The 15,573-nt window shown below is 50.4% G+C and overlaps 1 protein-coding gene across 4 annotated transcripts in view; it reads right to left on the bottom strand.

Annotated features, from left to right (window-relative positions):
* SLC37A2 (solute carrier family 37 member 2) overlaps positions 1-14,829 on the bottom strand; it is a 29,265-nt gene extending 14,436 nt beyond the window's left edge. For 2 of the 4 annotated variants that reach the window (XR_012094896.1, XM_038005019.2), the window contains exon 1: positions 103-2,723. Coding sequence is in view for 3 of the 4 variants with exons in the window: in XM_038005019.2 (XP_037860947.2) it covers positions 103-469 (367 nt within the window). In the remaining variant the exon portion in view is untranslated. Of the gene's footprint in view, positions 1-102; positions 2,724-14,215 lie in introns of those variants that run through there. The other 2 variants (XM_038005020.2, XM_038005018.2) reach the window with 2 other exon arrangements.
* Between the last annotated feature and the right edge of the window lie 744 nt (positions 14,830-15,573).

Genomic DNA, 15,573 nt, shown 5'->3' with positions numbered 1-15,573 from the left:
AAGCTGACTGCATGGATGCCCCTGCAGGAAGCCCTCCCTGGACAGCCCCTTCTCGAGGAAGAGGGAATGGGGAATGGGAAGAGCACCTTGCCCTGTGCTTACCAAATGGGGACCAGCTGCACCACATGGTGTCATTGAGACTGTGAGTATCATTGATGGGTTTGATCTGCTCCGAGCAGTTCTGGTGCAGACGGCTCTGGAGAGGCAATGGGACACACAGGTCAGGGGTTGACCCAGAGGGGAGCAAGCAACCACCTGCCCCAACCATACCAGAGACACTGCCTCCTAACCAGATTCCATGTCCCCCTACTGGCACCTCCTCCTGCAGGAACTGGCTGCAGGGGAAAGCGGCCACATCAGAGCCATGAGCAACATCCACACAGCCCAGGGGCCCTGCACGCTTATTCCATCTACAGCCACCCACACAACTGTCTTGGGGAATAAACTCAAAAGGAGCCTCGGTGGCCATGGGAAGGGGTAAGGACGGTTATGACAGTATGCTTCTGCATTCCTCCTTGCTGCCAGCCAGCCTCACTTTGACGACACTGATGGGCTTCCTGGACATGTGATAGCAGGTGTAAATGAGGAAGGTCAGCAACAGGATGGAGCCTCGGAACCTGCAGGAAGGGACGGCATCTGTGTTAGTGGGAAGTCAGCCCCGGCTGGAAGTTCTGGGCCGGCATCCCCGACCCGTGTCCCCTCTGGCAGTCCCAGGGCCTGGGCACCACCAACTCTTTCCTTCTTGGTGCAGAGGCCAAGGGGAGGCTGGGAAAAAATGCCCAGAGGCCAGGGTGCTCAGGGGACCTGTCTCCCTGGTCCCAACTCCTGAGGCCTCTGTTGGAGCTGGCTCGGCCCCAGCCCACAGGAAGCACCTCTGCCTGCTCTGACCAGCTGGCAGCACCTCTGCTTTTCGTTGGCCTCCCTGAGGTCAGGGCGCCTGTGTGTGTGCGTGTGTGCGGCAGAGGTGGGGGCAGGGAGTTCGAGTGGTTTTCACATGTCTGAAATGATTGGCAGTAGGAAGGAGACTGAGTCAGTCAGGAGAAGTGTCTGCTTTTAAAATGAGGTCGACACTCCTCTGAAGCTTCCACCAGGGCAGACACAGCACCTCCTTCAGCCAGGTGGTAGTTGGAAAAGAGGTGGCAGTGGGACAGCCGGTGATGAACCCAAGCCTTCTTCTTAGTCCCAGTCTGTCCTTCCCACTGGACAGAGCCCATTCTTTCCATCTGTGACTCACACACATGTGCTGTCTCCCACTCCTCACGTCTCATCCCATGCCCTGGCCCAGGATGGAAAGAACAGTCCAGTTGGGTGGCACTCAGCATTTCCGCTGCGCCCCGGCTGCTCCCTGAGCCTGAGGCCTGGGGAAGGACCCCAGAGCCCTGCTGAGTCACTGTCTGCTTCCTCGCCGCAGCCAGGAGCCAGGACATGCATGGAAAATAGGCCTCAGAGTGGAGCCCCAGTCCAGGAGAAGGGGCCAGGAGTTAGGCGAGACCCAGGGCTCACTGAAGACTTCATGGAGAAGGGTCAGGAAAAAGGGTGGGAGGGCTCCTGAAGCTCTTTCTGTCCTGGCTCCGAGAGCCCAAGGGCAGGACACTGGATGCTCCCTCTGCCTAGGGATCCTCCTTCAAACCCACTTCCCCCAAATGTGGCATGAAGCAACACCCACTACCACTTGGGAAATAAAGGGGCATTTCAGCGAAGCCCGAATGGGCTTGGGCTACAAGGCTCCTTCTCACTTTGCCCCTGGATCGAGCTTCCTACCTGAGTCCCCATAGTCTGTCTTCTTGAGAGACTGAAGTTGCTCCCGCCCCTCCACAGCTCTGCTAAAATGCTTTCAGTGCCTTTCCATCCCATCCGGCATGAAGGTGCAACAGTGTAGTCTGGAATGCAGGCGGCTCCACACCCCAGTCTCTCTGACCACCGGTTCCCAAAGGCGCGCATGTGGCTCAGAGAGGTCCTCTAGGGACTCAAGTTGTCTAGGGAAGCTGGGGCTACTCCAAGTGCCTGTCACAGTGACTGACATGGGCAAGCTTGTGGCAACAATGTTTTCTGGGTTCCACCTATTGCCATACGGCTCATGACTCTTAGTTCAGGGACTTCTAGAATCTGAGGGAAATCCTCTGAGAGACTTTGAAGAGGTTGTCCAGCTGGCCTTCTGTAAAGAGCAATGGATGGAAGAACACTGCAGCCCTACAGATAGCACCCACCAAGCCCTGCCTGGGATGCACCTGGTTCAGGGGGAGGCAGGAAGCTTTGCGTGGCACCTCTCACTAATTGCCTGTGTAGCCTCCCGGGAATCCCTAAGCCTTTTTTTTTGCCTCTGGTTTCCTCATCAGTTACACATGGCTGCTAGCATCAACCCTGTCTGTCCCACAAGAGAACACAGCATGACTCTCCCCCAGTCCCCAGGTCCCTGGTTATACTGCCGCTGAGGCCCCCCAGTCAGTGGGACCAGCCTTCATGACCACGTGGACGTGCCAGGGCCTTTGCCAAGATGTTTGACCACTGACCATGGTGACAAATCAGATCCTCTCAGTGTCTGAAAGATCCCTGGGGGCCTCGGGGCCCCAGCTACGACTGTTCTTTCATCACAGGCTCGGCAGTGAAGCCCTTGCTGGCTACGTAGCCTGGTGTTGACTAGGAAGCCAGACTGCACCTCCACACTCATGCTGAACCCTCCCAGGGCTGGTCAGAGCCAATGGGGGCCCGGAGGCACAGCCTGCTGCTAGCACCCCTTCCCCTCCCACCCCACTCCCCCCGCTGCACTGTGTCAGCTCCAGTCTGCCCTCCCCGACTCCGCTGCTTGTGGCCCCTTATTTGCCCCATGGCTCTTTTGTCTGGAGTCCTGTCCCTGCCAACCTCAGTAGGAGGAGCTGTGCCCATTTCTAACATCTTGATTCTCTTTGGCCGAAGCGAGGCTGCTCTCCCATGCACCCCTGTGCCCATCCTGCACCAGGCACCATGCTACAATCCAGCACTAGCAAGAGAATCTGTGAGCGGGATCTCCACCTGCCTGGGCGCACAGGTCAGCCGGGAGACAGTTAGACCTGGTGTGATGACACTATAAGAGAGAGCCCTAGATGACACAGAAGAGAGACTCTGAGCCAGAAGGAGGGAGCAGTGTCAGGAAAGGATTCCTGGAGCTGAGGCTTCAAAAACAAGCAGGATGAGGCCAAGCCAACCACAGCTGGGGCAGGGAGGACTGCCAGGGAGAGGAAGCAGCGTGCACGAAGGCATGGAGGTGTGAAATGACACTACCTGTTTGGGGAACTCTGTCTCGGTGGGGATATCTGAAGGGTGAAACTAAGTCAAGCAGAGGAGCAGAGGTGGCTGGGAAGGGCAGGGGCCTCAGGTGGCATGGCGCGGGGCCTCAGATGCCAAGCTGTGGCATTTAGGCTATCTGTGGAGGTGATGGGAAGCCACTGAAGAGAGCGGGAGTTCCCAGGTCAGCGGCTCTGAACCCCAGCCAGCCTAAGCCAGGTGAAGACCCAGGGCTGTGCCCTGTAGGTTTTGGTGGGAAGCGCAGACAGGCTTCCTCACTAAGGCTCAAGGCCAGTTCCCTGGGCCTTTTTCATCCTGCCAGCCACTCCCAGGCACATGGGAGCATCACAGGGGACCCCAGGTGGTGGATGTCTATAAGAGAAAAGAGTAAGGACTTGGGAATCAGGCAAAAGCTGGTTTCATTCCTTACATCTTTTTACTCATCGGAAAAGCAGAGTCTGTCACCTTTCTCAGAACTACTGATGGGTTAGTGAGATGCACCTAACCAGTCTGAAATTGCTCCTGATGCCCAGCAAGCGCTTAGACGACAGCTAGTGTGCTTCCAATTTTCAGACGAGGAATAAGGGCTGGAGGGGTGGAGGCGGCCCACACTGCTCTGTTAGGGGAGCCAAGTGGGGTCAGGAGCTGAATCAAACTCTCCTGGGAAGTGGAGGTTCTAGGCCCTGGTTTTACCTGGAAGGCAGAGATGTGGCTGCCAGCCTGGGACCCTCCACCCCACCTCCCACTGTGCATAGCTGGGTCTACATGAACATAAGGATTCTCTGGCTCCTAGAGCTCTGGCCTTGCCTGTGGTGGGCTCTAGGGCTTCTTGGGGAGCCTACAGTGGGACATAGGGGAGACTCCAGCCCTGGGGCCCTCCCACCTGCTCCCCTGGGCAGACAGGAATGTCAGCAGGGGTCCCCACTTGCATCCTGACCTAGTAGGTTCCAAGATTCCAGCCCTGCCCTCCTCCAGGTGGTGGCCTGATATCCCTGTCAGCTCTGACCCCAACTCCCTGAAATCCACCACCTGGAGTCCCCCATGATCCTGCCGGTAGAAAACCTGACACACCCAAGGTAGCAGGAGAGTCATGAGTCTTGGGGGTGCAGGGGGTCCTCAGCTGTGTTGTGTGACACTAGGCCTGGCACTGGCCACTTCTGGGACTTCCTTCCTGGCCTCCAGAGGGATGGAGGGACAAGCTCAAAGTCATACCACTCGCTGGGCATGGTATAGTTGGAGCTGGGCCTCCTCCGAGTCTGGTGCTCTATCCATTCCCCATTGTCAGGTGTTCTAAGAGAAAGATCAAGGTGCCATGGTCCACAGGAGACTGGGAACTTCGATCAGGCTAAGGGCTAGGCTAGACGGAGGCCAAGACTGCTAAGCTCATACTAGCTTCAGGAAGGCAGCTGACGCGCTCCTGCATTTAGAACCCGCAGGTTTCACTTCTCCTGTCACCAGTCCTTCCCTCATGAGTCAAGAGGTCCCAGAAAAGAAGCAGGGCACAGAATATGAACAGCCAGGCCTTGCCTAGCTGGCCCCAGGGTGGCTGTGACAGGGAGGATGGCAGCCCAGGGGCTGGGCCAGGCTGGGCAAGTAGGCCAATGACCAAAGGATAGAGGGGAAGATCCCCGGCTGCTCCAGATGGGGTGGCTGTCTGATGACCCTCAAAGACTTTGTTAGCAAGAGGTGGCACTTCTCAGAATCCCACCTCCACCCACCGGATACTGGTTACTGAATAACCAAGTTAGATAGAGAGGTCGACTAGCTATCTCTTAACTATTAGCTGACAGTCCAACCTACTCTTTCGAGGAAGCCTGATAATAACTTTATTGACCTCGTTGAGACTTTGCACTAGGAATGCTTCTGGGGTAAAAATCAAGAAATGGCATCTCCCAAAGCAGCAACAGATTAGAAACAAACAAACAAAACCCCCAAAAGACCAACTGCCACCACCACTCCAACAGCAAAAACCAAGAAACAGCCCAGCAGAGGGACGCTGCCCCCGGAATGTCAGAAACAGCCCCTGTTCCCCAGTGGCTCCCTAGCCACTCCCCCGTCCCAGGCTGGGCTGGCTGTGGCTACAGGTGACTTTGGCACTTGTCCTGAGAAAATGGACTCAGTGGCCTCTTCTCGGATGTGACTGCTCTGAGACTAAGCAGATCTGAAAAGGATAGAGGGCTGGGTACAGTAAGAACCTGGCTGGGGTCAATGGTGACAGTGCCCACCTCCCCCCGCCAAGCCCTCCACCAGCACTGGGAGATACCCTGCTAGGAAAAAGCCAGCCAGGAACAGATACCACAGGAGCAGAGCCCTGAGCCAGGCCTTTAGCATGCAAGACAGGACAAGGCTTCCTCTGGGAGGCGCAAAGCTCTCCCAGGGCAGCAGCCAGCCCCTCAGGGAGCCCTCTGTTTGCTGTCTTTCCTCCAGCTGGGACGTGGGCGCATGCTCAGAGAGATCAAGTTGACTCAGAGTTTGCCCCGAGAGCCTTCCCAGAGAAAGAAGCCATTGGCCAGGAGCCACGAGGAACTCAGGACGTTTGAGAAGAGATTGGTGGCTCAGATGACAATCTGTTTCAGGAAAGAGGAAAATACAGGACAGATGGTTTTGCTTTGGGAAGAAAGCTGAGTAGGGGACCCTGAATGGTCAGGCAGAATGAAGACAGCTTCACGCTGCAGCAGGGGCTCGGATCAGCAGCCGGAATAACGGGGAGGCTGGGAGTGTTGGTGGAGCTCAGAAGAGGCAGCCAACAGGTTTTAACTTGGTGTCTCTTCTGAAGAAAGGTTGTGTAAATAGCACTGATGGAAGCATGTTGATGATGGCAGAGCTGCAGTCCTGCTTAGAGGTGTAGGAGGATGGCCTTCCTTCTCCTGAGCAGGAAGGGTCCAGGGGACAAGACCTGAGCCAAAAGCCAACAAGAGAGTAGTGACACCGCCCCCCACCTCGCCCCACCCCCCCCAACACACCAACTTAGCGTCTGTGTCTGTTAGTGACTCAGATAGGACGTCCTGGGCTTCAGGGACTCTACGCCTGGTGTCTGTCCTCAATTCTGCTGTTACTTTGGGACTGTCAACTCCGACCCCAGCTCTCAGTTGATACAGAAACTTGACTGGAAAAAACAAGGCCTTGGCCAACCATACAGACTATTTCAAAACCTTGCTGCTACCTTCTAGACCAGCCCACAGGGCCTGAGTCAGATAGCCCCACCCCAGGCCAGTGAGGTGCACAGCAGCCCACTGTAGGGAGGGAAAGAGGAAACAGCAGGGTGGAAGAGGAAGCCCAGAAAGCAGCTGGGGGAGAAGCTGCTGTCACGAGGGGTGGGGGATGGGACCTCCACAGGCTCACATGCCCCTTCTGGGGGGCCGGAGTAGGGATCACGGGCTGAGCCTCCATGTTCTCCCCAGGAGCCCTCATTTCCTATTCCAAGCAGCCTCTTCCATCAAAGCTCATTTTAAGCAGCCCTTTCTGCTGCCCTTACCATGCACCTCTTTGCAGTCAGCAGGAAAGTAAGATAGGAGAGAGTTAGCCCACAGAACAAGGAAACGGACCTCAGACTTCAAGCAAAATTGGCTGAGTCCTTAATTCTGGTTCTGCCACTTCACGTGACGTTGGGCAAGTTGTTGTACGTCTCTAAGCCTCAGTTTGATCTTCCTTTAAATAAGATCATACACTCCTGCTCAACGAGAGTGTTATAAAGATTAAATGAGATATCCTGGATGTGAAAGTGTCTGGCACACAGCAGGTTATCTCTCGGTATGCGTTTGAATGTCTTTCTCCTGCGTCGTCCTCAGGGTGGGCACCAGGAACCGGCAGTGAAAGCCCTTAGCTAACTCCACAGGGCAGAACCATCCATCCTAGCTCAGCTGTGGCCTTTTCCAGCTCACAGGGGAAGATCGAGGTGTGGGGAGCTCACAGCTCCTGCTCTTCCTGCCTGCCCAATTCACCCTCCTGCCCATTCCTGCTCATCCAGCTGTGGTCACCCTGGTATTTCCTCCCACAGGCTTTTCTTCTGCACGTTCTGGGCTGTCCCCTCAGAGGGCCCCAGGAAATGGGCCCAGCCCCATAAGGACCAGCTGCAGTCATTTCCCATGCTGCCAGGCACCCCCAGACACACCCACACAGACACTGGCACGAAAGGCAGGAACCAGCCAGGCTCCGGGCTGGGGAACCTCCGGGTGCTCTGTGGCTCTGAAACGCCATGGACAAGCCACTCATCATCATCCTGACAAGGAAGGCCTAACAGGAGGAGGACAGCAACATCTTCCTAGGCAGAAACTCCACCGTCTCTGACTCTTGCTTGGATGTCTGCAGCTGTCTCCACACACCTGGCGCCATATGACTCCCAGCCTCCTGTCCAGGGGCGCCCTTTGTTCCTGCCAGCTGGAGCTACATGTTACTACTTCATAGACAGGGGACGGGCCATGTCTCCACTTGCATGCCTTTGCCGGCTCTGTGACCTCTGCTCAGAACACCTCCAGATCCAAGTCAAAGACTTCCTTCTCCTAATGGAGATGAATCTCTCCCTTCACAGAAATGTATAAGCACCTAGCCAATACCAAGTATGCTAGACACTGGGCTAAGTGCTGTAAGCAGTTTCTCATTGAACTTCACCAAAACCCTGTGATATAGGTACATCATTATTTCCATTTCATAGATAAGGAAATTGAGCCTTATTGGAGATGTTAAGTGATTTGTCCAAGGCCAAATGGCCATGTAATCTTTTCCCCACCCAACGCTATCATTAGGAAGGCAGTGGAAAGACCATGGGCTTACGAGTCAGACTAATCTTGATTCCAACTCCAGCTCAGTCATTTATCAGCTGTGTGGCGCTGGACAGGCTTACATAACTGCTCTGTGCCTCATTATACTCATATATTCCACAGGGAAGCTAACATTCACCTTGCAGTTCCACAAGAATTACAAATAAACAATGCCTGGCACAAAGTAGTAGGAAAAGCAAATAGAATATAGTCAATCATTAGTGTTTACTCAGTGCTTCACATCAGCCTGGCACTGACCTAAGTACCTTACACATAGTACCTCATTTCAACCTCAAAACACTCGTGTGATACAGGTATTATTATTACCCTCATTTTACAGAGGAGGAGTCCAAGGCCCAGGGCCAATCCACTTTCAGCTTCCTGTTCTGTCTTCTTCACGTCTTAAGTGGGGGACATGTGAAAGCAGTTAAATGTGACAGAGACTTGATTTCTCATTTTCAGACTATGTCTTTTTTATTTGTCTCCACCCTGGACTGTATTTTGTTTAGCACAAGAAAGGTGAACTGGGTTAATATGTATCTGTAATAATAACATCATCATCACTAATAATGATAGTAAAAGCCGCCATGTATTCCATGCTTCCTGTATGCCAGGCAATGTATACACATAATATCTAACCTTTTATGTGTTAAATGCTCAACAAGTCAGTTTTCATCAAAATCTCCCCAACCGACTTCTGCACTCCCCTTGCTGGTCCTCTGAATGACATGGCACATGGGAAATGTCATCCTTTGGCACTCAATAAGCAGAGCAGGGCCTTCTAAAATTGCTGACTATGTGTACACACCCTCTCTCCGGCTTGATTCTTAGTTCCAAGAAGGTAGAATCCTGTCTTGACTGTCTTTGCAGACCTCAGAGCTCAGCATAATAATGGACCTACAGAAGAACTACGTGACATTTAGTGTTTGATAGGAATCCAAACCTAAACTTATCTGGAAGGAAGTAAAAGGATACCTGTTGAGTACCCTCAATCAGCCACAAGACGTCAAGAATATTTCCTTATATTATCGCATTTATCCTCAAGAACCCATCTGACTTTTACTGATGAGGAAACTGGGGCTCAGCAAAGTCAAGGCTCACAGTGGTGAAAGGATTTCAACTCAGGTCTGTCTTAAATCCCAGAGATGTTGGGGAACACAGTAGCTGAATTCACACCTTGAGAAGTGTGAAAGTGAAGAGTGCTGGAGGCTAGAGAAAGTCATGTTATGCATATTACTGAGCCCTTCTAGAATGCTGGTGTGTTCTAGATGGTTTATGACGATCCACCCTCCCCACTCCCCATTCTCTCTGAAATGTTAGTTACTTTGGTTAAAAGATATAACCAACATACTTGAATGACACTCTACTAGGTGCAATAGTGGCAGAGAAGTATGACTTTGATTACATCGTATTGAAACCTGTTTCTGTTTATTAAAAGGGAAAATATTACACGTAAGAAAAATGACTGGTTGTTCCAGAATAAGAAAGAGAACAGTGAAGCTAAAATCTGAATGGATAAATTTGTAGGTTTGTAGAAAGAAAATTTGATTTGTCTTAGATTATAGTACATGCAAACAGTAAGTCTGAAAATAAGCAATTAAATGCGTTAAAATTTTGCCAAAGTTGGCAAAATCTTGATGAGTTTGAATATTTAATTTAAAAAGAGGGAGGGCTCCTGGAAAACCACAAAGATTTGTTCTTTCATCTTTTAAAAAGAGAGGTGCTAGAAATAATTAGATTTATTTAATATGTTAATATCGATTAATTGCTTGGAAATAATTGTCAAGTCGGAAAAGATGCTCAGCCTTCTCCAGGCTAGATCTATATTGGTAAAATATTACCATTTACCTAAATATTTGAGAAATTATATGCTAGATGAGAGTTGTGCAGATTTCTCAATGCCCTCTCTGTACATGACATGTTTCTATTTATCAGTACCCTGATGGTGCCTTCCCTGATGACAACAGTATACGTGTTACTAGTCACGATTTCAATTATTATTTAAAATGTTACTGGAGGCTGGGCAAGGTGGCTCACGCCTGCAATCCTGGCGCTTTGGGAGGATGAGGTGGGAAGATAAGGTAGGAGGATGGCTTTAGGCCAGGAGTTTGAGACCAGCCTGGGCAACATAGCCAGACCCTGTCTCTACAAAAATAAAAAACTTAGCTGGGTGTGGTGGTACATGCCTGTAGTCCCAGCTACTTAGGAGGCTGAGGCAAGAGGATCCCTTGAACCCAGGAGTTTGAGGCTGCAGCGAGCTATGATTGTGCCACTGCACTACAATCTGGGTGACAGGGCAAGACTCTGTCTCAGAAAAATAAAATAAAAAAATAAAATAAAATAAGTTACCGGGCTGCAACTTTCCTTCTTTAATTTAAATCTAGCATCTTCCAGGCCACTGGTTTTCAACTGGAGTTGTACATCAGCCTTTCCTATGTAGTTTTATTAAAATACAGATGTTTAGGACTTACCTCAAGCTTACTGAGTATCTTCAGTGGATATTCTTGGCATTTTATGTAAATTATATCTCAGAAATTTTATCTATTATAAGATTTTTTCTCTGTAAAAGTCATGTTCATTTTTACAAATTAATATCATGTTCATTATGTTTTTTGAAATTAGCCTTATATTTTTAGATATTGTCTAGATTTTTTTGTTGTTTGGATTAGCATCTTTTTGTTTTGCATACCACAGAAGCAACCAAATTTCCTTGTCAGTTGCATTATTCTTGTCATGAATTCTTATCAGATCATTCATTCTTGAAAATTATCAGTAATAAGTTAATCAACACTTTTTAAGTCTCTGTCACCTACAGATAGTTTTTATTTTACGCTGATGCTTCTTAAAGGCTCTGTATTCAGTTATAGAATAGAGGGGGAGTTTTTGTTTTTTGTTTTTTAAGAGATGGGATCTTGTTGTGTTGCCCAGACTGGAGTGCACTGGCTATTCACAGGCATGATCATGGTGCACTACAGTCCCACACTATTGGGCTCAAGGGACCCTCCCACCTCAGCCTCAGGAGTAGCTGGGACTGTAAGCATGCCACTGGGCCTGGCAGGCCAGAGTTTTTATTTTTAACAACCGAGAACTGTCTCAGAAAAGCACTGTACTGAGTAATTGCTCTCGGGTATAGGCTTCTGATGGCACCACTTAGACAACATTAAGAACGTACTAGTGGACTGAGTCAGGAGTTCCAGAACTCTTTAGTCAAGGAGCAGATAGGTGTTTGAGATTGCTAACCCAAGATTCAGTGGAACAGAATTAATCACACCGGACCGCATGAACTGGTGATGGATGACTGTCTTCTAGGTTCAGAATCTTGTTGATGTTGTTATAGTGTTCTATCTTCTGGACATATAAGGAAGACCTTTCTCTTTCTTCTTAGGCTATATTAACCCATAACAACTTAGTAGATTCTGCTTTCATAAACTGAAATGAAACACTTATAAATATATTTTTCTCCCTACCTGACTCCTCAGAATTCAGAAACTCTCATGGAATCTTCTTGCTTTTCGTGGCAATATGGTTATTTGCACGGGTTGAGTAAGAATTTTTTTTTTTTTTTTTAACCAGTACATAATTAGAAAAATCAGTTATTCAACCAAGACCTTGCCTGGATGTTGTATTTGATCAGGATGTCTATTTAATCAGCTACAACCAGCCTCCTTTAAAAACTGAGGTTCACTCTATGGAGCCAATACTAAGAAAACCCTCCCAAGAAAACGGGCTTACTGGGTTTCCAGGTTTACAAGCCAAAAGGAAGGTCACTCCCTGGCTAGCCCAGAAACTTTAGGATATTTTGGGGACCCTGAGAAGAGGAATTTGCCCAAATATATCAGTACAGTAGGTAAAACCTGGTGGAGACAGTTTCTTGACTCGGCTTCTAATGTCAGGACAATAAATAATTAAAGGCTTTAAAAAATCGAATCTAGGATTCCTTATGAAAACTTCCAGTCAAGTTTATTAACTTAACAAGGGCTATAGGGTAAAATACACTTGTAGTACCTATGTACATAATCAAGTCAAATTCAATGAGACCAGCTTTATTTTGTGATCAAGAATAATCTTTCTAGGAAATTTTAAAAAAATCAAAACAGGGCCGGGCGCGGTGGCTCACGCCTGTAATCCCAGCACTTTGGGAGGCCGAGGCGGGCGGATCACAAGGTCAGGAGATCGAGACCATGGTGAAACCCCGTCTCTACAAAAAATAGAAAAAATTAGCCGGGCGCGGTGGCAGGCGCCTGTAGTCCCAGCTACTTGGGAGGCTGAGGCAGGAGAATGGCGTGAACCCGGGAGGTGGAGCTTGCAGTGAGCCGAGATTGCGCCACTGCACTCCAGCCTGGGTGACAGAGCTAGACTCCGTCTCAAAAAAAAAAAAAAAAAAAAAATCAAAACAGGAGAGACTGTAGAAAAACAATGTATGTCCGTGGAAAACTATGCCTTGTCTAGCGGATAGTCCTCCAGGTTATCAGATTCCAGCTTTTAATTGACCTTGAGCTATTATAAAATTCTTTGAAGTGGCAGGTAACTGAGAAGTCACGCAAAATATGCCTGTGAAGATTATTTCAGTAGCCTTCCCTCACAACCTGTAGAAGACCAGTTTGGTCTCAGTATTCCTAATCTATAAATGAATATATTCTTTAGATTCTCTTTTTGAAATTGTAAAATATACATAATGTAAATTTTGCCATTCTAACCATTTTCCGTCTACATTTAGGTGGCATTAAGTATGTTCACATTGTCTCTCAACCATTACCATCATCCATTTCCTGAACTTGACGATGTTCCCAAACTGAAACTCCATACCCATTAAACAATAATTCCCCAATCCCCCTCTCTAAATTCTCTTTTGAACCGATTATAACATCTTCTGGCTCCTTTATTATGAGTAAACTAAAATCTTTAACACGGGTTCATTTTTATGTCTTTGTGAGAGTCAGAATTTTAACCTTTTTCTGAAAAATAACTTTTAACAGTCACCAACTCAAAAAACACTAGGTAGATAATCTAAATTAGTGAAGAAGGCTAGAACTGATGAGAGCTCTCAACAATTAAAAAATGTGTAGGGTAGCCAATTGTCTCGTTTCGCCCCAGGATTGAGAGGGTTGCCGACAAAAGACTGTTTCAAAACCAGGACAAATTGGCCATTTTAATAGCATCTGCCGTATCTAAAGGGGACTCCTCAATCCTGTTCATTTAATTTGGAAATTTAGGCCCGGTATTGCCACATCACCCATTTTTCTTTTCTTTCCTTTTTTTACTTATAGAGACAGGGAGGGGTGTGAGGGGGGAACCGGGGTGCGGGGGTGGTGGTGGTCTGGAGATGTTGGCCAGGCTGGTCTCAAACTCCTGGCCTCCTTCAATTCTCCCATCTTGGCCTCCCAAAGTGGTGGGATTACAAAGATGAGCCACCATGCCCGGTCCACATCGTCTGTTTTTCAAGAAAAGTCTGGCATCTAGCTATTTTTGTTAAATTTTATTTGTAAATAATGGTAACTCACACAATATTTTAAAAACTGTGCAGACCAAACGGACTGCTCCAGTGGCTGACTGCCTCTAAGAAAGAGTGGCTGAAACCCCTCCACCCCACCTTGCAGCCCAACATGTGGTCCCTGCGGTCAGGAAGAGAATCACTGTGAAACCCCTCGCCCTGCTCAGGGGCTGCCCTGCTCTGCTCTGAGAGCTGTGCCCTTTCCAGGTGCTGAAAGGCCTCGAGACGAGCTCCCAGGACCACTGAGTTCTGGCCTTGGCGTTTGAGGGCTAAAGGAGACCAAGAGGGACACCCACAAACCCCAGTGGCCACCCCTTTCCTCTACCATCCCCTGGTCTCGGTTCCACAGCCTGCGAGCCCAGGTTCCCCAGCTGCTCAACTACAGAAAGGCGCTCTGAAAGCGCCCTGGGTGTGTGTTAGGAGGGGACGATGGAAACGGAAAACGCTGGAGACCCTCCCCGGCAGCCTGTTCTTCACCAGTGTCACAGAGCCAGCGTCGCGGGGTCTGGGGGAGGGCGGGCGGAGTTAGGCAGGGAGGGTTATCAACCTCCGAGGTGGGCGCCGCTGGAGGAGCCCGCGACCAAGTCCCGCCAGCACCCCTGGCCGAGCGGTGACTCCAGGGCCGATCTGGGGGTGATCTCCGAGGCCCCTCGCAAGCCCCGAGCCCGGGAGGTCCTGGTGTGCCTCCCTCCCCTGCCCCGCTCACCAGCTGTCCCTGGAGAAGGCGCGGAAGAACCAGACTCCCGGAGCCAGAGAGGACCGCATTTTGCCCGACCGGTACCCAAGGCTGAGTCGACGGAGGAGGCTACGGAGCTGGGCGCGTGTCCCAGGCGGGACTGGCTGTCAGCGGGGTTTAAATGCCCCGCCGGCCGGCCCGCCCTGACCCCGCGGCTGGAGTACGGCAGCGCCCGCCCCCTTGCGCCTGACCGCCCTCGGGGTTGGGTCCAGCGCAAACTTGCCGGTCATCCCTAGTCCGGCCGCTGGCACCACAGCGCTCCGGTGCTTTGCTTCCTGGCCACGGCCCGACAGCTCTGAGGTGCTGGGGCTCCTCTTTCCGCCCTGCGCTTTCTGCCTCACCGCCCGCCGGGGAACCGAAAGCAGCAATCTGGTCGCTGTCCGGTGTGACGTGCCTGCCTGCCCGCACTACCCCGCAGCGCTTCCTGTCCTGAAAAGCCGTGGGCTCGGACACGAGTAGGACACGAGATGCTGGAGGGCTGGAAGTCACACTCAGCGGCCCCGCATGACACTAATCTCAGTACTCGCACCTTCTAGGAGCGCAAGAGTTTTTTTCGTGGGCGGGGGCGGGGGGGGGGGTGGCGACAATATTTGGCCCAAACACAGCACAGGTTCAGGCTGGGGCTTCCTGCCCTGCTTATATTCCACAGGACCCCACTCTTCCCCCACTTCACAGACACTAGCCCTCACGCGCTCCCGCCATGACAATGTGGCAGTCACTCCTGCTCTGCCTTCTGGAGGCAAGCAGCCACCAGGCAGAGACTTCTGTGGTCCTGAAAGTGACTGCCTCTAAACTGAAGATTTCAGGGTATGTTTCCACTGATAATTGTGAGATCTTGTATATGAACCCAAGGGTGAACTACAAAGGACTGCAAAGGGAAGTATTCCCCTGAGGAATAAAGTTAATAGAACATAAAATAGGAGTGTCTGAGCAAATGGGTTTCAGCCCTAACCCCACCCTGCCCCTAATTCCTAGGAGTGCCCAGGCCCTATGTGCAAGGTCAGAGAAGTGGAGTAACAACTCCACCAAACAGATTAGGACCCAGAATAATGGGCTTGGCTGGTACCAGCCCTAGAATCAAGAAAAAGAGGGTAAGCAGAGTTGTAAAAGCCTCTGTTACTCCCAGGCAGTCAGGGGCATAGGTCTAGTGGCAGAAATGAAGACGGTAACACGCCAACGACAAAAGGTAAAGGAATAGAGAAAAGAAGAAAGGCAATAAGTAGAAAGGAGGCCCAAATAAGGTGCAGAGGCTTGAAACACCAAAGGACCACTGTCATTAGCGGCGATTCACTGAATCAAACCCGATTAGACCACTCACTGTGCCTGGG

Source organism: Chlorocebus sabaeus, chromosome 1, assembly GCF_047675955.1.
Source record: "Chlorocebus sabaeus isolate Y175 chromosome 1, mChlSab1.0.hap1, whole genome shotgun sequence".
NCBI lineage: Eukaryota > Metazoa > Chordata > Mammalia > Primates > Cercopithecidae > Chlorocebus > Chlorocebus sabaeus.
Note: the sequence above shows the minus strand (reverse complement) of the source record. Positions and strands in the feature narration are given on the sequence as shown.